The 26,796-nt window shown below is 69.1% G+C and overlaps 2 protein-coding genes across 2 annotated transcripts; both read right to left on the bottom strand.

Moving 5' to 3' along the window:
• Nucleotides 1-965: 965 nt before the first annotated feature.
• Nucleotides 966-9,330, bottom strand: PKP3 (plakophilin 3). Its single transcript, XM_045821135.1, has 15 exons — nucleotides 9,151-9,330; nucleotides 8,916-8,975; nucleotides 7,576-7,762; nucleotides 5,473-5,552; nucleotides 4,706-5,337; nucleotides 4,493-4,616; nucleotides 4,053-4,257; nucleotides 3,540-3,714; nucleotides 3,006-3,123; nucleotides 2,765-2,935; nucleotides 2,504-2,689; nucleotides 1,871-2,024; nucleotides 1,528-1,720; nucleotides 1,344-1,431; nucleotides 966-1,173 (listed from the first exon to the last, which is right to left on the bottom strand). The coding sequence occupies exons 1-15, from the start codon at nucleotides 9,229-9,231 to the stop codon at nucleotides 1,138-1,140; spliced, it is 2,490 nt and encodes an 829-aa protein (XP_045677091.1). The 5' UTR covers nucleotides 9,232-9,330; the 3' UTR covers nucleotides 966-1,137.
• A 6,415-nt stretch (nucleotides 9,331-15,745) lies between these two features.
• B4GALNT4 (beta-1,4-N-acetyl-galactosaminyltransferase 4) lies at nucleotides 15,746-26,277 on the bottom strand. Its single transcript, XM_045821088.1, has 20 exons — nucleotides 25,968-26,277; nucleotides 23,361-23,464; nucleotides 23,052-23,147; nucleotides 22,865-22,960; nucleotides 22,684-22,774; nucleotides 22,502-22,602; nucleotides 22,273-22,340; nucleotides 22,062-22,140; nucleotides 21,031-21,097; nucleotides 20,793-20,927; nucleotides 20,610-20,719; nucleotides 20,402-20,502; nucleotides 20,236-20,333; nucleotides 19,226-20,153; nucleotides 17,462-17,751; nucleotides 17,169-17,322; nucleotides 16,981-17,053; nucleotides 16,744-16,897; nucleotides 16,300-16,426; nucleotides 15,746-16,035 (listed from the first exon to the last, which is right to left on the bottom strand). The coding sequence occupies exons 1-20, from the start codon at nucleotides 26,116-26,118 to the stop codon at nucleotides 15,906-15,908; spliced, it is 3,153 nt and encodes a 1,050-aa protein (XP_045677044.1). The 5' UTR covers nucleotides 26,119-26,277; the 3' UTR covers nucleotides 15,746-15,905.
• Between the last annotated feature and the right edge of the window lie 519 nt (nucleotides 26,278-26,796).

Genomic DNA, 26,796 nt, shown 5'->3' with positions numbered 1-26,796 from the left:
TGTCCTCTCCCGGGGCAAGGAGGGGGCACTCAGTGTCCTGGGCGCTGGGCACCCCTCACTTCCGTCTCAGGCTCCTCAGGGCCGTCAACCCCTCCCTTGTTCCACGCTGATGGCCACTCCGCCACAGAATCTGGGCGTCCGCTCCATCCCTCCCTCTCTCCATCCGCTTCCATGCAGAGCCAGCTCAGGCCGGGCTCTGGTGTGGCCTCCTTGGGTCCCTCTGCGGGGCTGGGGGTGGGGGGCAGTGTGGCTGTCGCCAGCCCCCTCTGACGGAGACAGATGCCGGGGGAGTCAACCCCCTTAAGAGACTCCAGGTTCTGAGCTTTGCAGAGGAAGCCCTTTGTTGTTCAGGAAGCCCTGAGAAGATCAGTGAGCGCTTCACCACCAAGGGGCCTGACTCAGGGCGAGGCGGGTGGGGCCCAGAACCTCCTGGGTCCCGAGCCTCAGATGGATAGCAGGACAGTCCCCAGCCAGGATCCCCCAGGGGGCAGGGCAAGGAGAAGTGTTGGGGGCCTTTGTCTCGTGAGCAGGACAGCACCAAAGTCAGGAGTGGTCATGCCCTGTGCCTGAAGTCCCCAGCTCTGCGGCGTCTGGGCCTGGGGTGGCACTGAGGCCGCTGCGGGGTGCCCTGCCTCCGCTGCCCCCCCTGGCCAGCTCTCTTCACTGGACACCCCCTCCCCGAGCCTGAGAGGAGGCCCAGAGGATGGCATGGTTGTGCTTGGGGACACTGGAACACCCAGGGGTCAGAGTGGCCAGAAAACACGCAGGACTGTGGCTGCTGTCGCCATGACCACCTTTATTTACTCCCAGCGCCGGCTGTCCCGAGGCCCCGCCGCGCCCCGCCGGCCCCACCTCCGCCACGGCCACCAGCCCACACACCAGAGCAGCCTCAAGCCCTGCCCCACTCCCTGCCCTGCAGAAGCCAAGTCCCCAGCTGGAAGCCCCCCTGCCCCACCCCACCCCCGTCTCCTCCCTGGTGGCCCAGGCCTTTCCAAGCTGCACGTGGGGCGGCAGCGAGCGGCCCCTGGGCCACCGGCCTTCTCCTGCAGGCCGGCTGGCAGGCGGTGCGGAGCCGAGCCGAGCCTGTCGCTCGGAGGCTGGGTCACGCTGCGTCCTCCTCCTCCAGGAAGGCCTTGCCTAGGGGCCCAGGAAGTCCTCCTTCCGATAACCCTTCTGCAGTTGGGGGCGAGGGGGTGAGTGAGAGGGTGCAAGCCACCTTGCGTCCCGCCCGCCCCCAGGGGCGCTGATGGGGACCCCTCTCCCTGGGTCTGCGGCTCCACCCCGGTCTGCAAGGCCGCCCACGCGCTGCCCCCGGCCCCAGCGCCATCGCCGCTGGAACTTACCGCCCGGAAGTCCCGGTGGAGCTTGTTGTACTGCCACAGATTGGCCAGGAGGCTGGAGGCCGCTCGGGAGGACTTCTCGCTGTCGGGGCTGGGGAGAGCCGGCAGGGTCAGCGGGGGCGGGGCCAGCGGGGGCGGGGCCAGCGGGCGGAGCCGGAAGGCAGGCTGGGCGGCAGGGCGGCCTCACCTGTCGCGCTTCTTCTTGATGAAGACCAGCTTGCGGAGCCCGTCAAAGTACAGCAGGTCTCGGGCCGCGATGGGGCTGACCACCACCAGGTTGTTGAGTATGGCGATGATGTTCACCAGCACGTCCGCCGGGGGGCACTTCTCGCCCACGCTGCCCGGCAGCTTCTCGATCAGGTGGCTCACCACCTTGGTGGCTGGGGGAGGCCAGGCGGTCAGTGTCGGCCCCGCTCGCAGCCCCAGGGAGCTGGCGAGGAGCCAGCCCGGCCGGGCAGCGATTCAGACCGGGTCCAGGGGAGCGCCCGCTGGGCAGCCGAGGGCGGGGCCCCGCACGGCCACTGACTCACACATCTCGTCCTTGTTCCTGGCGTTCCGGGACAGGTTCCGGATGAGGCCGGTCAGCGAGCGCAGCTGGTGGTGGTCGGCCGTGCGGACGCGGTCCAGCAGCGGGTTCAGGATGCGCTCCTGCTCCAGAGCCAGGCGGCTGAGCACGCCCGCCCACTGCAGGTGGGGGAGGGGCTGATGAGAGCAGGTGAAGGCGCCGGTGCCCGCCTGCATCCTCCCGGTCCCCTCGTGGGGAAACTGAGGCAGCACTGGCTCCCATCCCCTGTGCACCCCGGCCAGGACCTCACGGAGCACGGCTCCGGTCAGGCCCCTGCCGGCGTAGGCTTCCCGGGGCACCTCCGCTCAGACCTAGAGCCCAGCCTGAAAGCCCACAGCCCCAAGGGCTGTCCCAGCTGGGACGCTGGCCTCACTCCTGCTGCGCCTCAGACGTCCCTCTTTCCCGCCCCTCCTGCCCAGCCTGAGGCCGACGCTCGCCTGCCTTCTTCCCTCTGTCTGGTCCGCCCACCAGTCTGTGTGTGTCTGCTGCCCCTCCCCCAACAGACTGCAGGCTCCCACCCCCCGTGCGCTCCTCGTGTCCCCGGCAGGTGGCCAGGCGTGGGTCCCCTCGGCCGGGTGCCCGCTCCGGGGCCCCTCACCCTGCGGTCCCCGGCGGTGATGTTCTGCAGGGCCCCTGCGGCCGCCTCCGTCGTGTGCCGGTTGAGCTCACAGCGCTGCAGGAGGCGGTTGTACAGGCCCACGATCTGGGGGCTCCACAGCCACTCAAGGCCCTTGGGGTCCTTGGACACCTCGGCGAAGGTCAGTGCGTCGGCAGTGAGGGGCAGCTGGTCAGCAAGGTGCGGAGGGTCAGCCGAGGTCGGGCCAGGCTCCCCGCCCCTGCCCGCCGGGCCCGAGCCCACCTCTCGAAGCCGCCGGCTCTGCGGCGTGAAGCAGCCCACCACCTCGCCGGGCGGCGCCCCGGCCACGTCCCTGCGGCCCCGGCCCTCGAGACGCTGCAAGGCTGACGGCGGCATCTCGTCGTACAGGCGGTAGGACAGGTTCCTCAGCACACACACGGCATTCTCCACGCTCTGCGACGGGCAGGCGGTGGTCAGAACGGGCCGGCGCCCCCCCACCCCCTCGGCACTGGCCGCCCCTCACCTTGTCCTCGCACTTGCCCACGTCCAGGGCGTGGTTGATGTAGGTGACCAGGGCGTCCACCAGCCCGTGGCACTCCCGCATCTTCTGGCGAGTGGCCTGGGAGGCTGAGCTGAGGTTCCTGTGGGTGGAGGCAGATCAGAGACACCCCCGGGGACCCCCAGGAAGATCCCACCCCCACAGGGACCTGAACCCAAGGGCCGAAGGTCCTTCGGGCACCTCCTGCCCCTGGTCCCCCTGAGACACCGCTGGCCCAGGTGCCACTGCACAGCCATCCCGTTCACACCCCGAAGCGTCCAGAAGAGGTCACGAAGGTCAGATCGAGCCCTGACTTAATGAGCCCTGAGTCTGCTGGCACCACACCTGGCAGCCTCCTGCGCCAGCTCCCAGCCCTGCTTGGTCTCTCTGCTCCCAGCTCCCTGGCCGTCTCTGCCCTGGTGTCAGGCCTCCCGGACTCCCGCTCCTGCCCCATGGCTGCCGCCTCGGCCTCTCCCAGCCCACTGCCCCCTGCCCAGCACTGCCCCCTGCCCAGCGCACCTGAGGAAGCCCGTGGCATTGTAGAAAATCTCGGACTCAGAGGCATTCTGCTGGATGAGGGGTGGGCCCCCGGCCCCCGAGAGGGGGCTCAGCACCAGGTCTGTGAGCTGCTCCAGCGTGTCTCGGGCCAGACGGTCCTTCAGATGGTCGCTGGAGGACAAGTTCCACAGGATCCCTGCGGCAGGTGGGGCCAAAGCCGTGGTCAGGGGCAGCCCGGCAATCCCTCTGGCTCTTCCTTGGATGCTGAGAGGAAGCTTCTAGCCACCCCGCCCCCACCCAGAGCTCACCTGTCACGGTGAGCCTCACCCGAGAGCCCACTGGGGACAGCTGGAGTGTGACCTGCAGGGCCCCGGGGCTGCAGCAGACCCTGGGGACAGGGCCCTGGGCACTGGAGACCTGCCACAAAGGCAGTCACGGGAGCCAGCGAAAGCGACGGGACAGGGGGCGGGCGAGCACAGAGCCGGAGCAGGCGGAGGGCCACAGGCGGCAGGAAGCAGGGGGCGGCGCGGGCACCTGTGACGTTCTTGCGCAGCTCGTCGTCCTGCTCCCGCAGTGTCCGCAGCAGCTCGAAGATGCCGTTCTCCTCCACCAGGGCCAGCTTGTTCTCCGCGTTGTCGTAGATCAGGTTGCGCATGGCGCCCGTGGCGTGGCGCTGCACCTCCTGGTTGGCGTGGTTGAAGAGCTTCACCAGCCGGGGCACAGCCTGGAGGCTGCGGGCCTGCGGGCACAGGTATGCCAGGTTGGCACGTGTGCGTGCACTATGCAGGTGTGCACAGAGGTGTGCAGGTGTGTGCAGGTTGTGCAGGTGTGCAAGTGTGTGCAGAGGTGTGCATAGCACTCCCTCCTGCTCCTCCCCTGCCGGGGATGCTCTGGGCAGGGTGGAATGTGCCCAGTCAGCTGGCAGAGAGGTCAGTGAGAGTTGGGGTCAGCAGGGGCGTTCACAGGGCGGTCACCTGCTTCTTGGCCGCAGCGTCGCTGTAGCACTTGTGCTGGATGTAGGCCGCTCCCAGCACCTGCAAGTTCGGGTCCGAGGCCATGAGGTACTTAACTGCCGACGGCAGGTCAATGTCATTGAAGCTGCAGAAACAGGGGCCAAGGGTCAGGCTGACCCTGGGGACACCTGGGGCCACGGCAGCAGCCCCCTCCCCACGCCAGGCAAAGCTCACCCACTGCTGAGCCTCTGCAGAGTGCGCTGACCGCCGTAGCTGTCCAGCCCACGCACATCCGGCAGGTGGCCGGCTTCGCCCAGGCTGAAGCTGCGCACCGAAGGTGCTCGGGCCACGGGCTCCAGGATGGGCCCCGGCACCGCCCCAGCCCCCGCGCGGCTGCGGTGGCTGCTCTGGAATCGCTGCAGGGTCCGCATGGCGGGGGCACGGATAGTCCGGCTGGGTGGCGGCCCCTCCACAGCCTCCGGCCAGTCCAGGCCGCCTGCCCGACTGGAGCTGGAGCTGGCCTGGCGCTCGTAGGCGAAGGCCCTGTAGGCGGAGGTGGCCGCGGGCTCCAGCTGCTCGGATGCCACGCTGCAGTGGTCATCCAGGCCCCCAGGGCCCAGCCGCAGTGAGCGTAGGGACAAGGTGTCGTAGTCCACCCGGCTGCCTCCGCCACCTCCGCGCTCGTGGAAGGACACAGGCCGGGTGCTGAGGCAGGCGGCGGGCTGGGCTCCTCCGTACCCTGCGACCCCGAAGGCGCCGCCCCCGTTGTGGGCGGAGCTCATCCTCCGACCACAGCTCAGGTCCACCGCCGAGCGCGAGGACCAGGCGGCCGGGCTGTAGGAGGGTTTGGCGAGCTGCCGGTAGGTCTGCGGGCAGGATGGGTGGGGGGCGGTGAGGCAGGGCCGGGGCTCTCCCCCACCCTGGGGACCACAGCCTCCCCCGGAGCGGTTCCCCTGGGACCACGGAGCCCCGACTCTGCGGCTGGAGCAGGTGTCACTCACCGAGGCGCCGTCCCCACTCTGGCCCTGCGAGCGGGAGCTGAAGCCGGCCTGCAGGGTGTGGAACTGGCCCCACGACGAGCCTGCAGACAGGGGCAGTGGGAGCTGGGCCAGGCCGCACGGCAGAGCACCGGTGTCCTGCCTGTCCCCGGGGCCCTGGGCCCAAGGGCAGGGGGTGGGGGGCAGGGGCCTTGGCCCCGGTCCCTGCCATCGCCTCATCCGTCTCCGCTGATGTCAGCCCTGGTGGCCCCTCTGCCACCGCCTCCGTCTCCCCGAGCTGCGCTGGGGGCAGACGCGCTCAACCCGATGACCTGCAGCCCCTCGGGTGGCGTGGCAGGGCCCCTGCGTCAGCGCTCCGATCTCTGCCAGGGCAGGGCGCCGGGCCCCTCCTCCAGGAAGCCTCAGTGACCTCCCGGGAGCCCGTCCCGTGCCGTGGCCACACAGGGCAAGGCTTTGCTCGCCGACAGTGTCCCTGGACCAGTCTGTCCTGAGGGGCGGTCCCCTGCCCCACCTGGCAGAGCCACGCCCGGGCTGCCCAGCCACTCACAAACCGAGGGCCCTGGCGCCGGCCTGACTCTGGTGGGTGAGTGGACAGACGGGGTGGGGCGGGCAGAGGGCGGAGAGATGGGAGATGAGCTGTGGTGAGGATGGGCGGGTGGACAGACGGACAGACTGGAGGATGACTGGGCTTCCAAGCTGGGGGAAGGGAGCCCGGGAGGATGCGGAGCAGACAACTGGGTGCATGGACGGATGGGGGGACACACCAGGGTGGGGCAGTGGGGCGGACTGGGGACGGGTGGGCTTTTTGGACAGGGAGGGGCTGCCTGGGGCATCCGCCCCTGCCAGAGTCCAGCTGGGGCCACACCTGCAGGGGTCGGTCCGGTCTCCCCGGAGGACTCTGGCTGGGGTGAAGGCCAGGGGCCTGGCCTGCCCTCCGGCCTCTGTCTCCGACCTGCCCTGGCTAATGAGGCTTCTGGGCAGGGGCTATTAACCCTTTGACGCTAGCGAGGCTCAGCCTGGGGAACTTACCCCCACCCCAAATTATAATCTTCCTGCCCCTAATTGGCAGGGCAGCCAGGGTGGTAATTAACCCTTCTCTGCTCCACCCTCCACCCCATGACCCCTGGGCGCCACCCAAGCCATCAGGGAGGCCGGGGCCTGGGGGTGGGGGGCAGGGGAGGACCCAGAGACCCAGGCTGCTCTGGTGACCCCTGTACTGGCTGACCTTCACGGGGACCCCTGGGGGCCAAGGTCTCTGCCCCTGCCATCCTGGGAGGCTCGCCTCCCTGACCCTGGCCCCCGCCGCTGTGGCTTGGTGAGTGGGGAAATGGCATTCACAGTCATGGCAGCATACACTCACGCTCACACAGGATGCACACCTGCGTGCACACACACGCGCACACACGTGTGCACACACGCATGCAGTGGAGCCAGGGTTCCTGCACAGGGCGGTCTGCCTGGCCCCGAGCCCCCCGCTGCTGTTGTCACGGAGAGGATCTGGGTCACTGCAGTGGGGCCCCCTGCAGTCCCGCAGGGGGCCCCGGTCGGACGGGCAGGCGGGTGGCGCTGGTCCAGGATCCCCAGACCCGCCCTCACGTCTCTGTCTGCCCGTCCCTGTGGGGCGTGGGGGTGGGGCGGGCACCGGAGCCGGGGCGTCTGCCTCCCTGGCACCGGCGTGCGCGTCCGCCCGTCCCGGGGACCGTGTGTGAGCCTGTCGTGGGGGCGGGACGTGTGCCAGGGGTGCTGCAGGTGTGCCCCTGGAGACGGGCCTGCCGTGTGCCAAGTGCCGGCCGCCCTGTCAGCCCCCTGGGGGGGGTCAGGGATGAGGGGCAGGGGCAGGAGGGCCCAGCCAGGCCTGGCCGAGGGGACCCCCTGGGCCCCGAGGGGTGGTGGGAAGCCCCACCCATGGCTTCTCCCACACCCTCTTGGGCGGGGTGGGTGACTCAGTGCAGGGCCCGGGTGAGTCAGGGAGCTGAACCCTGGAGCCAGCCTCGCCGAGGCCTCTGGCCCGGCACCACCACACCCGCCAAGGCCACCGCTGTCCGCCGCCCCCGCCGCCCCCGCCACCCCCGCCACCCGGCGCCCACCCTGCCAGCCGCCGCCTACCTCTGGCCGCCCCGTCCGGCTCCACCGTCCCATTGTGCCTCGCCTGCTGGCCCAGCTGCAGGAGGCGGGCGCGGACCTGCTCCTGGACCCGGGCGGCGCGCAGCCGCTCGGCCTCCGGCCCCTCGGCGCCCCGGCGGTCCAGCTGCAGGTCGGAGGGCAGCGCCAGGGAGCACACGCCAGCCTGGGGCTGCAGGGCCGACAGCAGGAAGTTGCCGTCTTGCATGGCGGCAGGCGCGCGGGGCCAGGGCCGCCTGGCCTGGGCCGCCGTGGACGCCTCCAGCCTGAACTGTCTTCGGTGCCGTCCCGAGCGGCCCTGTCCCCGAAGTTCCCTCCCCGCTGGCTGGGAGGCGGACGCCCGCCCAGCCCTGAGCTCGGCTGGGGGCGGGGACACCTGGGCCAGGTGGGAGGGAGGGGCCACCGCCCGCTTAAGGTGGAATTTAGGTGGAAGAACAGGCCCAGGTCCAGGCCTGGCTGCCTCCGCCTCCAGCCCCGGCCTGGACCCGGCTGCCGGGTCTGGGCCCGGATTTGCTCCCTGACCGAGAAGGCCTCACGGCCCCTGGGTGTGGGGTTGAGCTAACCGGGCCCTACTGTCCTCTGGCGGCTCCAGGGGCCCCACCTGGAGGCTGAGGTGGGCCTAGGCGGGGGCTGAACGTTTAGAAAAACACAGGGTCACTACCGGGAGTCGGGTCAGTGCTAAGGGTCAGGACTGAGGATGCGGGGCTGCGGCTGGAAGGGGCCCAAGGAGTCCTGGTCACCGTCCTCAGTGGCTGCAAGGCCTCGGAAGCTCACTCTCCGGGGCACAGCCTCCCAGTCCCCGGGTGCTGGAAGCTCCCGCAACACCTCTGCAGAGGCCTCAAGGGCTGGCTGGGCCTCCCTGGCGCCCCTCCCGGGCCCCTGGCCCCAGGGCCATGCGGGTGGGGAGCCGTTCCCAGCACGTGAGTCAGGGCTGTGATGGGACTCGCAGGTGGGGCCACCCCAGGGGGCTGACTCAGAGGAGCCCCTCCCAGCTGCTGGCCAGGACTGGAGGAACAGAACCCAGGAGTCCTGCAAGCCAGGACTCGGTGTCAGAGTGGGGGGTGCCGGAGGCCCGGGGATCTCCCTGAGCCCCTCACCCAGCCCGACCGGCAGCTGCACGGCCTCTCGGTGGGCCTGGCGTGTGTCCGGGAGAGGCCCCTGGTAGACGGAGTGGGAATGAGGGGTGGGAGCCTCATGCACCTTTTGATCCCCCCTCACTCCCCCACAAAGCCCCGTGGGGCCACTCTCACAGCCTCCCTCCCCCAGAGGCTGCCTTTGGCCCCGCCCTGCCCCCCAGGGGTCCCCCCCAGAGATATTTGCCTTACTGTGCAATCAGTCCTGGCAGGGTTGTGGTTCCAGGTGGGAATGGTGTTGGGGGCAGGGGCCTGGCGGGGAGGAAGAGGGGGTTAGTGTGGGGCGGAGGGAGCCGGGCATGGTCAGAGGGCAGAGTGTAGGGGGGTTTATGGGGCAGTGTGGGCATTTAGGGGTCCCTGGAAAGGTCAGGGTGAAGCTGGGGTGGGGCCTCTGGGCTGGAGGAGGTGGTGCGGGGGGGAGACCTACCCTGCTGGTGGCCCACACACTGCCGGGCTCGTGGCTCATCCCAGAAGCTGCTGCTGCCCGCAGAGGGGTCCTGAGCTCCATCCCTGGCCCAGAGAGCTTGTCCCGGGAGGCGCCTCACTGCGGCACAGGGCTGTGGGGGCGCCACAGGGCAGGGAGGGGATGCCCGCACGCCCAGCTCATCGGACCGGTTGCTTCCTGGGGAGACGTGTTCTGGGTGGAAAAATCCCGGGAGACTAGTCTTCACGGCGCAGGGCGCACCCGGAGGCACACGCCTGGGCAGGGCCGGGCCCGCCCTCCGTGGGGGTCCACCTGGGCCCCCGGAGGCCAGCCCGGCGCCTGGTCGGGGGTCCGACGGGCCCGGGGGAGGTCCCGGGGGGAGGGGACTCGGGTGGGGTCCCAGCCACGGGAGGGAGAGGAGGCACCCGGCGTGGGGCGGCCCTGTTTTCAGCAGCTTGTGGGGGCCCGGGACCAGTTCTGAGGAACTTTCCCTCTCCTCTGGGCAGGGAAGGCTGCGGGGGCCCAGGCCGTGACACACCTCCCCGACAGGCAGACCCCTCCCCAGCACGGACCTCGTGCTTCTGTGACTCAGTGTCTGGGGAGAAGCCTGGGGCCCCCGGCGCACTCTCCCTGACTGATGCAGGGCCAGGGGCCCAGCCGTGGCCTGGACCTGTTCCCCCCGCTCTCGACCTCAGGCTGGGGCCAGCCTGACCCCCGGACAGCTTCCTGCTGGTCCTCTTACCCCAGGGCCCAGTGCAAGGGGAGGGAGCACCAGGAGGGTTCCGGGGGGGCTTCCTGGAGGAGGCGGGTCTGTGACAGAGGGAGGGGGTTTGCCCAGGGAGCCTGGGGACCCACATTCAACCCCCCATGTGTGTCGGGTGCATCGCCCGGGTGAGACCCTGGAACCCGGGAGCCTCTGATGGTGAGTGAGCAGCTCTCTTACTGGGCAGGCGGGCGGCGGGGGGCCGGGGAGGGCCTGAAGCCTGCCCAGGGGAGGCTGGTGGGGGGCAGGTCACATTTACACCCCTTCCCCCTGCCGGGTGGAACTGGTGGGCAGGGGACCCACAAACGCTGTGGAGGAGGAGGAGCTGGGGAAAAGAACAGGGGTTCCGGACGACGAGGGGCCTCGGGCTGAGAGCCAGACTGGGGTGCGGTGGAAGGAGGGCCCCTGGAGCCCTCGCGCCCCGGAGGCGGAGGAGGGACACGAGGGAGACCCCTCTGCCTCCCTGCGGTCGGTCGCAGGCTGCAGGGGTTGCCAGCGGCAGAAGTCGGGAGCGCATGAACGCAGAATAGTAGACCAGACAAAGCCAGGAACACGCAGGCGCACAGAGAGGTCGAGTAGCTGCGGGTGGGGGACCTGCAGGGGTGGGACCGGGTTGGCTCAGGGTGGTGGGACCGGAAGGGCGTGGGCGCAGCGCTCCCCGAGGCCCCCGGAGGTGTGGCGCCTCACCTGCAGCCAGGGGCGTCAGGGCGCTTCGCTTCGCGGTGACGTGCCCACGCTCGCAAGTCTCCCCACCTCCTGCGGTCTGGGCTCTCCCTCCAGGCCAGCCCGCCCCCACCTCCTCCGGGGAGCCTGCCTAGATTGTCGTCCTGGGACCTTCTCCTAACCCTAGGTGACCCTGGGCGGGGAACCTGGCCGCCTCTGTGCCCCCACCCCCACCCCGCCTTGGCCTTTGGCGTGGATGGTGCCCTAGGGATACTGGTCCCAGGGGTCGGGTTGTCACCTTTCACCTACGCTCCCCCCCCCACCTATCGCCCGCCCCTCGTTCTGAGCTCTTCCTGTAGCCCTTCCTGTAGCCCGGTGCTTCTAGGAGACAGGCGTGTGTGACCCTGACAGCTGCATCTTTCTGCGGGGGCTGCTGGGGTCCAGGGGGAGTGGACAGTGAGCGGGCAGCGAACCCTGCGGGGACCGCAGGGCAGCCGCAGCCTCCGCGCCTGTCCCTGCTGTCTGGGCAGAGCCCCGGAGAGGAGCCTGTTTGCACTGGAGGGCCCTGCCTGGCGCAGGATGGCGGGAGGCACCGCCAGGTGGGGACGGTAGGAGGAGCCATGGGAATCCCCTGGGCTTCCAGCAGGGGGCGGTGATCAGATTCGTGTCTCAGAAGAGCTTCAGTCTCTGTGGGGAGAGTGAGTTCGAGTGAGCTGGGAGACTGGCGGGGGCCCAGTGGGGGCGGGGGGCTTGGGGGCGGACAGCTGCCTCGCCTCCCCCAGCAGTGAGTCCCCTGTCCCTGGAGGAGAGCGAGCCCACGCTCCCTCGTCGGTCCTGAGAGAACCGGTAGGAGGCAGCCAGGGGCACCGATTCCTTAGGGCGGCCCATGTACCGGGCAGGGTGCTGAAAAAGTTTGTCACTCCCCGTTCTTGACCCTCACGGGAACCTCAGGAAGGCAAAGCCGGGACCCCCTCCTTGCTGCAGTCGGGAAACCGAGGCCCCTTGAGGCGAAGTAGGTCTCCAGAAGTGACATCACAAGCTGGGGGGTGCAGAGAGATGTCTTACCGAGGGACAGCCCGACGGCAGGAGCGGTGCCGGGGGCTGGTGCTGGCTGGTGGCACGGAGGCCTAGGCAGGCACCCGCCCCGGGCTCGCAGCCCCTCGCTCTGGGGCGTGGTGGTCAGCTCCTGGGCGCCAGGAGCCTCTGGCTCGCAGGGCAGCGGGGCGTAATTTGGGGCCGGTCCTTTCTGCCCCTCAGGACTCGGCCGGCGATTTGCTGACCCCCACGGCGGAGGAGCCGGAGTTCGCCTCACCCACGGTGGGCTGGGACCCGCACGCCCGCCCGCCGCCCACGGGTCTTCACCCCAGCCCGGGACTTCCCGCACGTGCGTCTAGGGTCCCATTTTGGCGTCAGCATTTCCAACCGCGCCTCTGGCCTGTGTTTACGCCGACCCACGGCGTTTTCTCCCGCTGTGTCGCTGCCCCCCCGCTCCCGTCCCTGTCTGTCTCCTGGCCGGTCTGTGCCCCGCCCTCTGCCGCCTTCTCGGCCGGCGTCACGTCCAGCTCTTCTCTCCCACCGCGCGTCCTGTGCTTCCCCAGACCCGTCTTCTCTTCTCCACGGGGCCTCCGGCAGCGGCTGCTCTGGTTTGGGGAATTGCTCAAGCGGCCTGTAGTTCTGTTGAGCTCTTATTTTTCTGCGGGGGGGGGGGTAGGATTGAGGGAGGGAGGTGGGTTTGGGGGGGCGGGGGAGAATGGCGGGGTGGGGAATGGAGACAACTGTACTTGAACAGCAATTTAAAAAGAGAAAAGAAAGTTGTATTTTTTTCTACTTTGTCCCTAAGTAGTGTTTTTATCATCGATTTTTTTTAAATTTTATTATTTATTTTTAGAGAGAGAAGAAGGGAGGGAGAAAAAAAGAGAGAGAAACATCAGTGTGTGATTGCCTCTCATGTGTCCCCCTACTGGGGACCTGGCCTGCAACCCAGGCATGTGCCCTGACTGGGAATCAAACCAGCAACCCCTTGGTTCACAGGCCCACACTTAATCCACTAAGCCATGCCAGCCAGGGCTGAATTAAGCTTTAAAAAAAATCTGCCCTGACTGGTGTGGCTCAGTGGATTGAGCACCAGACCATGAACCGAAAGGTCGCTGGTTCAATTCCCAGTTAGGGCATATGCCTGGGTTGCAGGCCAGGTCCCCCACTGGGGGTATGCAAGAGGCAACAGATGGATGTATCCATCACATGGTGATGTTTCTCTCCCTCTCTTTCCCCCTCCCTTCTCCTTGCTCCCAAAGTAAATACATAAAATCTTAAAAAAAAAAATCTTAGGATGCCACACCCTAATATGAGGATCCTGTGAGTTACCTGCCCAGGCAAAAGGAACTCAGTAGATGTGATTAAAACTGGGGAGTAGCCCTGGCTGGTGTGGCTCAGTGGACTGAGCATGGGTCTGTGAATCAAAGAGTCACTGGTTTGATTCCCACTCAAGGCATGTGCCTGGGTTGCAGGTCAGGTCCCCAGTGGGAGGGGCACAGGAGAGGCAACCACACACACAGTTTCTCTCCCTCTCTTGCTCCCTCCCTTCCCCTCTTTCTAAAAACAAATGAATAAAAACTTTAAATAAAATGGTAAAAAAAAAAAACCCACCAGAGAGTTATCCTAGGTGTGCCTAGCCACGACTCCATCTTGGCCGGAAGTCTCCTCTTTCTTTTCTTCTTTTTTTTTTTTTTAAGACTTTATTTATGTATTTTTTAGAGAGGAGAAGGGAGGGAGAGAGGGAAACATCAGTGTGTGGCTGCCTCTCGCACGCCCCCTGCTGGGGACCTGGCCATTATCCCAGGCATGCGCCCTGGCTGGGAATTGAACCAGAGGGTCTTTGGTTCACAGGCCGGCACTCAGTCCATTGAGCCACCCCAGCCAGGGCTCACTGTGGTTTTAACTTGCGTTTCTCTGTTGATTAGTGATGTCGAGCAACCATTTTTTCAAATGCCTGTTTGATATCTGTGTGTCCTCTTGGGAGAAACGTCTATTCAGGGCCTCTGCCCGTCTTTGAGTCAGACGGTCTGGTGTTTCGGTGGGAAGTGGTGTGAGTTTCTCGTGCATTTCGGACGGCGACCCCTCACAGAATGTCAGTCACTGGCGGATGCCCCCCCCCCCCCCGTGCAGCGGGCTGTCGTTCTGTGGGCGGCTCCCTCTGCAGGACTGTCCAGTGGGATGCGGTCTCACGGTTTGCCGCGTCGTCGTCCCCCCGCCCCCCGCCCCGGGGACACGCGGCCGAGAGACAGAGAGAGCCCCGCTGAGGGTGGAGCTGGAGGCTGTGCTGCCTGTCTCCCTCCGGGAGCTTCCCGGTTTCCGGTCTCACGTGGGAGTCCCTCCTCTGCTTCGGGTTTAGCCTTGTGTGTGGTGTAACCGAGTGGTCTAGTGCCCTTTTTTTGCACGTGTCTGTCCAGCTGTCCCGACGCCATGTGTTGAAGTCCGCTCCTCTCCCTCCCCACCCCCGCCCCGTGTGGACTCTTGAGTCCCGAGCGTGTTCTTCCCTCGCCGCGCGGCATCTGCAAGTGCGGACGGCCCGTCCGGGTTGGGTACTCAGGGAGCAGTGGGCAGCGTCAGCTGGGGGCATCAGGGGGCTTCTGAGGGGGCAGGTGGCCGGTCAGCTGTGTGCTCCACCCCGTGGGCACTTGCCCACGTGGGCCAGCGGGACTTACGATGACGCCCGAACGTCACAGGTGACTTGGCATCTCTGAACACCTGCTGGCTGCTGCAGCCGGCAGCCCAGAGCCGAGTGCCTCCCGCTGCTCCTCCAGCAGGGACACCTCTAGGGTGTTCTCGGGGCCACGCGGGAGCGTCTCTCTGGTTCCTTCTATCAAATTCTTCCTGCTGCTTTGTGTCCGTAGGTTACAAATCTGAGTGAGGAGTGCCTTAGGGGCAGGACTTGGGCGCATCCCTGGAGGACTGTTTGGGCCGCCGGGCAGATGCATGGCGGTTTCCCCACTGAGTGCCAGGGAGCAGGTGCCCAGGCCGACAGCGGCAAGGGTCCGCGCCGTAAGCCCTGGGACCCGCGACGGCCGCCTCGCGTGGGGAAGGGGCCTGTGGCTGTGAGTGAGGAAAGGGTGTCGACTGAGATGCGGGGACGACCGTCTGAGCGCCAGGGTCGGAGCGGACGTGAGGACGGGTGCAGGGCTGGGAGGGACACGGAGACACGGGGACATGGGAGGGCGCTGGCTCCAAAGACAGAGCACGAGCCCCGGAGCCCAGAAGTCCAGGCGGCCTCTGGAACGGAAGCGGCTTCCACCCTGCAGCCCCCAGGGGCGCTGCCCTGTCGGACGGCGGTTTCAGGATGTGACCTTCAGAACCGCAAGGTCAGAAACGCCACCGCTTGTGGAAGTTGTGGCAGCGGCTGCACGCGCCTCATGCAGGCGGGCCCCTGGCACCAGGCGGACCACCGCCTCCCTCCCACCGCCGGAACCCAGCTGGAAACTGGGGCTGTGCCCCGGAATAGCTGGTCCTCAGCCTCTGGGCCGATACTCTTTAGTGCCCTGCCGCCCTTGAACTGCCGGCTCCATGAGCAACAGTCGCATGTAGCTGACACACGCCGCGCGCCTGGTCCCAGGTCAGCCCCCACCCAGGGTGCCGCGGGCCCCCACCCCCGAGGAGCGAGGGGCAGGGCTGGCGCTCGGGTCTCCGGGGTCTCGGGTCTCCGGGGTGGGGGACCAAGTGCGTGGCGAGGGCGCTTTGCTCGCAGGTGGGAAGGCCACATGACTCCACGGGCCACGGTGGTGAGGACGGTGTCCGTCTGCGGCCCGTCCCCTCCAGGGCCCCACGCCGAAGTCCAAAGGGAATGGACGGGCAGGGGGCAGGGGACAGTGGACCTGGGGGTGGAGGGCGGGGTCAGCGAGGCCGCTGTGGCTGCGGGTCGGGAAGGTCGCGGGGGGCAGCGGTAGGGCCCAGGGCCACCCACAGGTGCAGGGCCCTCTGGCCGCCACGGGGGCCCATCTCTGTCCTCCCAAGAGAGCCAGGCAGAGGACCAGTCGGAACTAAAAAAAATATTTCATTTCATTCTGAATAAAAAACGGAACAGACGGAACTCTTGGAAATCCTGAAAACAACGTCATCGCTACGGCAAAATTTCACAGAAATTGTCGCACAGCGGGTGGGGGCGAGCCCGGGCCTGACCCGCGGTCAGGGCTGCCTGTCTGGGTGGGGGCCTGAGGGGCAGCAGCCCGGGAGGCCGCGGGGAACAGGCACAGGTGGGGCTGGGCCCCTGCGGCGAGCCCCTGCCCCCCCGCCCCCGACAGCGCTGGGGACTGCAGTGGCACCGGGCAGCGTCGGCTCTTCAAGGCCCCTCCCTGCGGGCGCCCTTCCGGCCGCGGGCGCGTGTGCCCCACATGCCCCGCCGGGAGTGGTAGTAGTGGTAGAAGTGCCTCAGGCGCAGCCGCTCCACCTCCAGCCCCGCCTGCAGGACCCTGGGTGGAGACGGGCGTCAGGGCTGGGGGCTGGGGGCCGCCAGGACCCCGGTCTGGGGGCTACAGGGCAGGGAGCTGGCCAGGGCTTCCACACGGCAGGGCCCGGGGGCCGGTGGGGGCCTGGGGGTGCCCGCCCGTTGGGCCTGCAAGGTCTTGGGGCAGAACTGGTCCCTGGTCTGCAGGACCCCGGGGTGGGGCTGCGGGTCTCTGCAGGCCGCAGGTCCTGGGTGAGGGAGTCTGCCCACACAACGGGGGGAGGGTCACCTGTCCAGCAGCTCCCAGTCCTCGCCGCCCCACTGGTCCCGGAACTCCTCAGTGTTCATGCCCCCGATGCGGTCGAAGTCCGACTTGTAGATCCCAAACAGGCCAAAGCCGTTCACCTCCCAGTACCCTGGGGGGCCGAGGGGGGCTTTCGGACCTTGGCCCCGGGTGGTTTCCCAGTCCCCTGATGGGGCGGGTCCCCTCAGCCGGGGGCTCCCAGGGTCACCCTTCCCTGTGGGTCCTACCCTAGGAACCCCGCACACGACTAGGTAGGGAGGAGGCTCCCAGCGGCGGGGCATGACCTTGGGGTACCCGGGGAGGACGTGTGTACTCTGGGGAGGGGGGGTGTCCTAGACGCTACAGGGCATTACGGGGGCCTTGGTGGGGTGCAGGCCAGCCTCGGGATGGGGGAGGCCCCAGGAGGTCTGGCTGCTGCCCCGGCGTTACCGTGCGGGTCCCCCGGCCAGCTCCCGCAGCCCAGGCGCATGACCACGGGGGCGAAGGCCAGCCGGCCCTCCACGCAGTGCTTGCGGACGGCGTCCAGGATGCCGGGCGGGAAGTGAATGTGCAGGTCGCACAGGAAGACGATGCTGCTGGGGTCCTGGAAGCAGCAGGGGGGTCGGCCAGCGGCCCTCCCCTCGGAAAGGCAGGTCCCGCCTTGCCGCCCGCGGCCTGCCCACCTACCGCCACCGCGTCCACTCCCGCTTGCAGCCCCGCCGAGCGCTCGAAGTTCCCGGTCCGCCGCAGGTACTGGTAGCTGCGGGTGCGCGTGACAGGGAAGGGTTCCTGGGCGCCGGAGAACCCGGTCTCCCCAGGAGGGAGGATGCGCTAGGAACCCCCACCCACCACCGGTGTTGGGGGTGTGCCCCCACCTGGGCAGCCGCGCAGTGCGCAGGGCCCGCTCCACGTCCATGTCCTCGCTCTCGAAGTCCACCAGGACCACGCTGAAGTGCGAGTCCCCGGTGCGTGCGTGCAGCGCAGCCATGTCCGCCAGGAACTGTGCCACCCAGCGGGCCTGGTTCTTCACTAGAGGACGGGGCCACTGAGCCCATCCGACCCCCCCCCACACACACACACCCGCGCGCAGCCCCCACGCCGGCGCCCCTTCCCACAGAGCCTCCTAGACCGTCCCCGTCAAACCGGAGCCCCCCCCCCGCCCCCGCACCTGGCACGATGAAGTGAACCATGACATCCTGGCGCCAGGCCAGGCGCAGCGGCCGGCAGAGCTCGGGGCGGCCGTCGGGGCGCAGGGAGGCGGCGGGCGTGGGCTCCGGACTCTCTCCGTCCCCATCCACGTCCGCAGCGCGGGCGCCGGGCAGGCGCAGGAAGACGTACTCCGACAGGCGCAAGCGGCCGCCCCCGCGCTCCCGCACCTCCAGCTCCAGCAGGAAGCGGCTCCCGCGTGCCGAGTCCCGACGCTTCTCCACGTTCACGATCCGCAGCAGTGCGTAGCGCCTGGGAACCGAGGCCGGATCAGCCCCCAGCCCGGGGAAACGAGGCTCCGCCCATCGCCCCTTGGGGGGGACATCCCCCAAGGCAGACCCAGGCTGCGACCCCCACGCAGGGCAGCTCGCAAGGGGAGGCGGCCAGCTAGCCCAGGCCGGTCCTCTCTGGTCGTCTCCCAGCCGCAACCCTTCCGGCAGGCCCAGAACCACTCAGCGGTGCCCCCTGCACACAGGAGGGGTCTAAAGCAGCCCTCTAAGGCCTCAGCAGTCTCTAGCTGGTGGCCTTGTGTCCCCTCACACTGCACGGGCACATTCCTCGTCCGTCCCCCGGGGTGTCCCTCTGGCAAGCTCCTCCCCTCCCTCCCAGCCCCTCCCAGGCCCTGCGTGGCCCCTCCAAGCCTCTGCCTCCCTGGCACTGACCCAGGGGCTGCCCTGGTCTCTGGGGAGAGGCCCTGGGTCCGCCCTGAGCAGCCCTCTGGTCCCTCCCTGCCCGCTCCCCCTGCAAAGCACCCAGAGGCTTCTCCTCATCTTGGGAAAACAGGACCCTAACCTTGACAAAGGCCCAGCTTCCTCCCGCCGGCCTGTCCTTGCCCCCGCAGTGGGGGCCTGGCTGGCTCCCCAGGGGTCCAGATGCCCCGCTGCCACCCCTGCCATGCCCACACACTTGCCCCAAAGCCAGGGGCTTTCTGCCCCCCATGCCCTGGGTCTGTCTGCACTCTTGTCTTGGGGCCATGGCCACGACCACTCTACTGAGCAGACCCCGTGAGCCCAGGGGACACTCGAGCACAGAGCTGAGGGCAAGCTCGTCCCCTCAGCCTCTAGACCCAAACCTCCCCGACCCCCAGAGGCCAGGATGGCCCATCAGTCACTGCCAAGGTCACGTCAACCCACCCACCAGTCACGGTCCCCATGGGCTCCCCCGCGTCCACTCTCCTCCGCGGCAGCACCATGGCTGCCTCCAGCCCAAACAGGTCACACCCTCCTGCTCAGAGTGCTGTGTCACAAGGCATGGAATCAGCCCTGACTGTGGCTTTCGGGACCCACGACCGGGTTCTGCCCCCCTTCCAGGCACAGCACAGCTCTGCGCAGCCCCCAGCGCCTCCCCGAGGCCAGAGGGGGTGCCCGGAGCCTGGGGCTGACCCCCGAGGGCAGCGGGGCAGGAGCCGGCCTGGGCTAGCCCCTCCCCAGGAGACCCCACTGCGGGGCCCAGGGAGGCTCTGCCGGCAGAGGAGGGGCCTGGGGGCTCTCAGCCTGACCTCGGGGTGCAGCAGTGGCCTGAGCATTCAGAGGCATTGCTGGACCCGGGCCCAAGGGACAGGCTGGGGTTTGGAGGTGCGGGGCAGGGAGTCAGCCCTGCCAGGGGTGGGCGTGGGGTTCCCAGCATCGGACGGGGCCCCAGGCAGTAACGGGTCCAGGAAGGAGAGGACACCCTCCCTGAGGGTCCCAAGGAGGCGGGGTCTCCACCCCCGTGCCCCTCCCCCTACCCGCTGTGGCGGGCGTTCAGCCGCTCCATGTACTGCGCTACCACGTCCACGGCCTCGGCCTCCGGCAGCTGCAGGTTCCCGGACACGTTGCAGCGCAGGTCGTTCCAGTCCGAGCGCAGCAGCTCGAAGTCCACCGCGCCCACGCTGAACGTGCGCCGCCAGTCGATGGCCTCCTCGCGCCAGCGGCTGAGCGTAGGGCCCGCGGCCTCCTCGCTGTCCTCCGAGGCGGCCTCGTCACCCGGCGCCCCGTCGTCCCCTTCCTCCTCCTCCTCCTCCTCCTCCTCCTCCCCGCCAGGCAGCTGCGGCCTGGACACCTGGGACAAGCTGAGGAAGGAGGTCACGGGCTGGGTTTCGGACGACGTATTCAAGTTCTCCGTGGGCGCTGCGTGTACTAGCGGCTGTGACGGGCCCTGCCGGCTCCCCTGGGTGGCCTGCGCCTGGGAGGGAGGCCTCGGCCCTGTGGCCTGGGAGCCTCCGGTCCTATAGCCTCGAGATCGGGGCGGGCGTGGGGGCGCCCGCAGCTGCACCCTGGGCAGAGGTCTCGGGCGCAGGAAGACCCCGGGGAAAGGCGGCCACGGCGGGCCACCTGGGCTGAGCGCCTCCAGGGCCCGAGGGGGCGCCCGCGGGCCCGGCCGCACCCGAGTCACATAGACCTTTGCGGGCTGCTGAGCCGCTGCGGCGCGGGGCGGCGGGGCGCGGCCCAGGAGCAGGGGCAGCGGCCGGGCGGCCCTGGCGGCCCAGCTCAGCGCCCGGGAGCGCCTGGGGATCCGCTGGTGCGTGGGCCCAGGGGGCGTGGGCGGGGTGGGGGTGGCGCCAGCCTCCGTGGGGGCTCTGGCAGCCGCCCGGCGGCGGCCGCTCCTCGTCGGGCCCGCCTCCGTGGGTTCCAGACTGTCCAGCAGCTCCCGGTCGTCCTCTTCGTCCAGGAAGTCTGCGGAGAGCGCTGTTCAGCCCGACCCGCCCGGCGGGCGCCAGCTGGGGGCGTGTGGGCGGGGTGGGGGGGGGGCGCTCACCGCCCGGGTTGAGGAAGAGGAAGGCCCGGCGCTGCACCTGCTCGTCTTCCTCCCCCTCCTCCTCCTGGTCCATCTTCATGTACTTATAGAACCCAAACCTGCGGGGGCGGAGCATCAGAGCCCGCTCGCAGAGGCCCCGCCCCCTGCCTGGCGCCGCCCCACCCACCTTTCCAGGTACAGCGGCGATTCTCGGTAGAAGCACTTGTTCTCCGTCTCCATGTGAGTGAGGCGCGTGTGGTCATTGGGATAAACGAAGGACAGGTACACCTGGGGCGGCGCAGAGGGCTCAGGGCAGGGCTGGGGGCGCTCCGGGGACCCTGGTGGGGAGGGCCCCGGACTCAGGGCCCCGGACCGTCTTGGCCAGCGGCACTTACAAACTGTAGTCCCTGGTATCTCGCGATGGGAAAGTCCTTGACCACGTAGGTGGGCGCGTAGGCGCAGGGCTCCAGCACGTTCTCCAGACGCGAGGGCTCCACGCGGGGAGCTGCGGGAAGGCTGGCCTCAGCCCAGCAGCCCAGAGCCCCCACGGCCTCCCCACCCGGCGGGCCCCCTCTCACTGAGGAAGAAGGTGTCTCGGGGGTCTGGCCTCAGCATGTCGGCCCTGGGCTCCTCCTGCGGCAGGCGCGCCCCCACGTGGCTGGCTGGGGACTGCGGGACGTGGGCCACGTGGTCCATCTTCAGGGCTGACTCCTCTGGGGAAGGAAGGGTGTGCGCGCTGCCCAGAACGCCCCTCCCCCTCCCTGCCCACACCCGGAGGCCACCCCCCACGCACCTGGAGAGGCCCCAGCCCCGTACCTGCGTACAGGGAGATGTGCGCAGAGCCTATGACCTCGAACTTCAGGCCCGGCAGGAAGGCTCGCCACTGGGGGGCGGAGACGGTGGTCACGACCGGAGGGTGGGGTGGGGAGGGGTGGGGACACAGCGGGGACAGAGAGGTGTGGGTCTTCCCTGACCAGACAGCAGGGGATGAGGCGGGGCCGGCCCCTCAAGGACGCAGGAAGCCCCCAGGGGTCCCAGGGAGGGGCTGCAGGAAGCCAGGGGAGGCCCAGAAGGCTGGGCACCCTGCGGGCAGGCAAGGGCCCCCCCGAGCCTGTCCTGGCATCCCAGGTGCTCCCTCACCTGCCCCCGACCCCAGTCTGCAGTCCACTGAGGTCCTGGAGGCCATGGCCCCTCCAAGGGCCAGAGCCCACGCCTCCCCCACCCCCCACTTCTGCAGCTGCTCCCCAGTCCCCTTTGCAGGGGCTGTCCCTCCCCGGCCCCCCTCAAGTTGGGGGTCCCGAGGGCTGCCCCAGGCAGGCCCTCTTCTCTTCCTCACTCATCCTGAGCCCGCCACACCTGGCCTCTGAAAGCTCACCCCAAACCCATATCTCAGCCCCGACCCGCCACCCAGCGAGGTGACACGCCACACACCCGGGGCGCCCCAGAGCTGGGCCGAGCGTCCCCTCGCCCACCACGGTCACCGGCCCACCCTCAGCCGGGCGCAGGCCTCTGTGCTGCCGCTCTCCCAAACCCACCTCCCGTCCGAGACTGCACCAGCACCCCCAGGCTCTCTCCTCCGCACGGCGGCCTCACTCTCGGAAGCCGGAGCGGCCCAGGCCCTGCTGCTCGGGACGGCTCCCGATGCCCCCTCCCCCCACTCCCTCCCCCCAGCCTCTCATCACTCAAGGGCCACCTCCTCCAGGAAGCCTCCCAAAAGTGCTGACGCCTGTCATGTCATGAGACAGGAAGCCCCTGTGGGCAGGGCCCACAGCTGTCTTTCCTTCCACAGGGACGGGGTTGCGGGGGGGGGGGGCGGCGGGGTTGTGGGGGGGCTGGGGCGCACTCACCCCCACTTCCACGTGGTCCGAGCCTCGGTCGTCCTGTTTGTGCAGCAGCTCGAAGTAGTACCTCCGGGAGGCCATGAGCCTGGGGGCACGAGGCATCAGGGGGGCATGCTCTGCTCCGCCCCAAGGACCCCAGAGGAGGTGGGGGGCTCAGGACCCGTCCCTCCGGCCCTCACGCGGGCACTCGTGTGGGCACATGCTCCCTGTCACTCACCGTCTGGGCTTGGACACCTGGGAGCTGAATTTGGTGAACTCTCCAGGCGCCGTCCATTCAGAGCCAGTCTAGGGGGGTGACACGAGGCGGGGGCTCACCCTCTCTGTGGGGGCGCCAGCCCACCCGACCCTGTTCTGAGGAGCTGGAGGAGCTCGGGGACCGCAGCCACAGGGAACCCAGCAAAGAGAGAGGCAGGGGTGGGTGGAGGGCAGGGCTGGGGTCAGGGTACCTTGCCCACAAAGGCCACCAGCCGGGCACCTGCCGGGCTCTCATTGGGGCTCAGCCAGAACTCAGAGTTGTCATCCGAAGCCACAGAGAACTGGACGTCTCCTAGGCCACGAGATGGGGGCTCAGGGGGTTGTGGGCCCTGCAGGGCAGGCCCCCACCCCCCTCGAGGCCCCTTCCACGCACCATCCCTCGCCGGGTGGAGGAAGCCGAAGATGCGGAGCCCGTAGTTCTTCCACTTGGGGGACACGGCCAGCTTCTTCACGGTGGTGCGCATCTGGGCAGGGACTCTGGCGTCAGCCCCCACTCGACCCCTCCCCCCCCAGGGCCAGTGGGGCCCCACCCGGCCCGGCCCCCAGGCACTCACGTGAGGGAACAGAGGGAAGTGCAGGTTCCTCCTCAGGTGGCCCACGGCACCGCCGCACCAGTCCTCGAACACATGCAGGTTGGCCTGCCCCAGGTACTGGGGAGGGAGGAGGCTCTCACCTTCCGCCCAGCCCGCCCGGCCCACCCGGCCCCCCCGGCCCCCAGGCCCCCGCAGGCTCAGAGCTCACCTCCTCCCGCCACGGGGGGGCCCGATGGGTGAGGTTCAGGGGGGGCAGCCTTCCGGTGGCCCCAGGAAGCAGCATGTCTGGGCCCTGGCCGTCGGGCTGCAGGAGAGGAAGCGCACCGGGGCCGAGCTGAGCAACGTGAAGGCGGGGAGGGCCTCTCGGCCCGGGCTCGGCCCCACGCCCACTGGACCTCCAGGCCCGCCTCTGCCTGAGTCTGGGCCGAGAGTGGTGCCGGGCCACCCCCGAGCCACACGCACGGACTCAGGGTCCCCGTGTGTGGGACACGGGGGCCTCTCCCACGGCCCTGCTCACCGCCTGCTCCTCCTCGCGGCTCTCGCTGGAGTCTTCTGCCCTTCCAGTGGACAGCGCCCCCCGGACGCCCCGGCCGTCCGTCACACCGGTCAGCTTCTCACCGTCTGTGGGGGACACGTGGGTGTGACCAGGGCCCAGGATCTCCCCGGGGCCACCGGCCCTGCTGCTGGGGTCAGGCACTGCCATCCCCATGGTCGGACCAGGGCAGGAAGGCCAGCGTCTCCCACTGAGGCCCCTCCGCCCTCAGCTCCCTCGTGCTACCAGGCATCCTGCCCTTCAGCGGGACAGGTGCTGGGGCCTTCTCCCATGTCCCACTGCAGCGGCCTGGAGCCCTGTACCTGGCTCTCCCAGGCCCTGGCGGGTGTGGGGGAGCAGATCAGAGTTATGTGTGTGCACACCCCCCGCATCTGGCTAGCCTCCCCGGGGACTCCACCTCCAGGATGACCCCCAGCACCGCTCTGTGCCCTCAGCTCTCCTCCCGTGTGCCGGGGTGTCTTGCGCCTGCCTCCCTTCCCAGAACCAAGCGCTAAGGGTTGGTTGTTGCTGGAGCTTTTTGTCTTGAGGCTGAGCCACCCCCGCTGTGGTTGCACCACCTCCTGCCCTTGAGACGGGGGCCAGGGACCAAAGGAGCCCGGGCACTGCCCCCCCCAGCAGAGGAGGGACAGGCACGCTGCTCTGGCTCAGAACCCGTCCCAGGTCCGTCTGTGCACGTGGTAACCCCAGCCTCCTAGCCCGGGGCAGACCACCTCTGGACCCCCAACACCCAGGCCTCCTTCCTGAACATCTCCCACCACTGGGAGTCCAAACCTGGGTCTAGGCCTCTGAGGGGAGGCCTCACTGCACCCCACCTCTGCCCTCCAGGACCCCCTCCCAGAAACACCCAACCCAGGATCTCCCCTCTGTCCCAGGGCCAGGCCTGGGCTGTGATATCCGTGCCCATCCCGGGGGAGCCTTCTGGAATAGGACCCCAGCCCAGGCTGCTACCGTGGTCCTACGGGGCTCAGCCCCAGCACGGCGAGGTCTGGACAGGCTCCCTGGCTCCCACCCCTCCTCCCTGGGGGACCTCTGACTGCACAGGATGCTGGACACTGGGAAGATACTGCTGCCCCGTCCCAAGGTGGCCTCCCTGCTGGAGGTGAAGGCATCACGGACCCACAGTCAGGATGGCCGCAGGCATGTCCAGCTCCTGCCCTGGCTGGGGCACAGGCGCCTGAGCAGGAGGAGGGGCTGCAGCCTGGGGGCGGGGGCCGCCCCTGGAGGGTGCCATGTGAGGCTTGGTCTTCCAGGACCCTGAACAGCTCCTGCCCGGCGTCACAGGCCCCAGGAGTGGAGTTCCCACACCTCCTCCCACTCCGCTTTGCTGAGCTAGGCTTCCCCGCTGCTCAGGAAGTCAGGTTGGGGAGGACTGTGGCTGCTCCGAAAACCACACAGCTGTGTGAGGAGCGGGCTGGTGTTGCCCAGTCCTGGCTCATGCTCCGGGGTCCTGCCTTATTCGCTGATAGGTGGCGGGGTGGAGGGGAGGCCGGGGGAGGGTGCTCCTTTTGGGGGCTGAGCCTTGCTGGAGGCCTCTTGAAGGTGAGGTGTCTGTGAGGGGCATGGCTTGGGGGTGGGGGTGGCGTCAAGGCCAGACCCCTGGCCTGGGGTCCATGGGGCCAGGCATCCGGCACACCGCAGGGAGGGGGAGGGGCTTCGGTGAGCGGGGGAGGGAATGGGGCCCAGCCGGGAGGTCTGGACCCCTCAGTGGATGGGCCCCAGAGGCGGTGAGTCAGAGTCATTGTTGGGACTCTCGCCGCCACCCCCCAAGGATACCCCACCTCCTGGAGAGGCATGGGGCAGCCTGGCTGGGATGTTTCCGGCCTGAGGAGGTTCCCTCTCCCCTGTTCTCTTGTCGGGGCCCGGCGCTCTGTCCTTCCTCCTCACGGCACTCGGTTGCCATGCTGTTCCTGCCGTTGGAGCGCCCTTCCCCCAAAGGTTGCGTCAAGGGCCTTCCAGGGCCCCCTCCTCTGGCTCGCCCACCGAGCTCACCAGGGCCCCAGGTGTCTCCCGGGGGCGCTGTCTGTCCCCACTGGAGGGTCAGCGCCAGCAGCCCGCGCGAGTTCACCCCGCGATGGCTCCGCCGCCAAGTCTTCCCCCATCACACGGCCCGGGGCACAGGTGCACCTGGGGCGCGCGCTCCGGGACGCCTTCCCGCGGCTCTCTGCGCCCCCCGCCCGCCACCCCCACCCCCCAGCGGATGGGGAATCCGGGGCTGTGCTAAGTGCACAGACCAGCGGTGGAGGCAGCAGCTGGGCTCCGCTTCTGGAACTCCCAGCGCGCCCGGGGAGATCCCTGTTAACCCTGTCACCGCCGGGCCCGGCCAAAGCCCGGTCTGCCCAGGTTCCGGGACGTTCCCAAGAGGGTCGCGCTCGCTCGCCACTGATGACGTCACTGGGTGTCCTGGACCGGCCAAACTGCGCCCCCTGCCCCAATCCAGCCGCTCTGGGAAGGGCGGACGAGGGCTGCGGGTGGGTCTGGCCCGCGTCGGGAGCCGGGCGCCGGGAGGGCTGGGACCAACCCTGCTCAGGGCCCTCACCGCCCCCTCCCCAGGGCGCGCGCCCCCTCCCGTACCTCGCCCGTAGCCCAGCCGCTGGCGCAGCGCGCGGCCCTGGCGCACCAGGCTCAGGTGCACGTACGTGAGCCACGCGGCGCAGGTGAGCAGCACCAGCAGGAGTAGCAGCTTTATCTGCTTGCGGATCTTCTTCACCGGGAACCACGGCATCGCGGCCGGTCCCGCCCCGCCCCGGGCCGCGCTCAGCGGCTCCCGCGCGCTCCGCGCCGCATCCCTCGGCCCTGCATGGCCCTTTGTCCGCCGCCCGCAACCAAAGGCTGCGGCCGCGACCCTAGGATGCCCTTGGCCGCGGGCCCGGGGACGGCGGCGGAGCGGCTCAGGCGGTGCCCCCGCCCGGCCCCGCCCGGGCGCTGGGGCTCCAAGCTCCTGGGGGCCGCGGCGGGACTGAGCAGCATCCACGATGCGGTGCTACCCACCGTGAAACGGGCCCGGCCTGCGCGCGGCGCGAGCCAATCGGGTCCCGCCAGCCCGCGGGAAGCCAATCCGCGGCGCGGGAGGCGGGCCGGCGTGCTAGGGTGTGCCGGGCGCCTGTCTCCACGCAACGCGCGCGCATCCACCTGGGCGCGCCGGCCTGTGCGGCGCGGGGGCGCTGGCGTCCGGGATGGGACGAGAGCCGAGGAAGGGACGGGGATGCGGGACGCGGGGACAAGGGAATGCGAAGGGCGGCGGCAGACGCCGGACAGGGCGCGGGGCTGGGGGTGGGGAGGCGGTGTGGGGAGGTGCGGGGACGCGGGGCTCGGGGCACGGGTCGGAGATGCACAGGGGATGGGGAGGTGCGAAGAAGGGGAGGTGCGGAGGACCGGGAGACTCGGGGACGCGGGGGTCGGA

This window comes from Phyllostomus hastatus, unplaced genomic scaffold (genome assembly GCF_019186645.2).
Source record: "Phyllostomus hastatus isolate PE091 unplaced genomic scaffold, TTU_PhHast_1.1 phas_scaffold_443, whole genome shotgun sequence".
In the NCBI taxonomy this organism is placed as follows: domain Eukaryota; kingdom Metazoa; phylum Chordata; class Mammalia; order Chiroptera; family Phyllostomidae; genus Phyllostomus; species Phyllostomus hastatus.
This window is presented reverse-complemented; position numbering and strand designations above follow the sequence as displayed.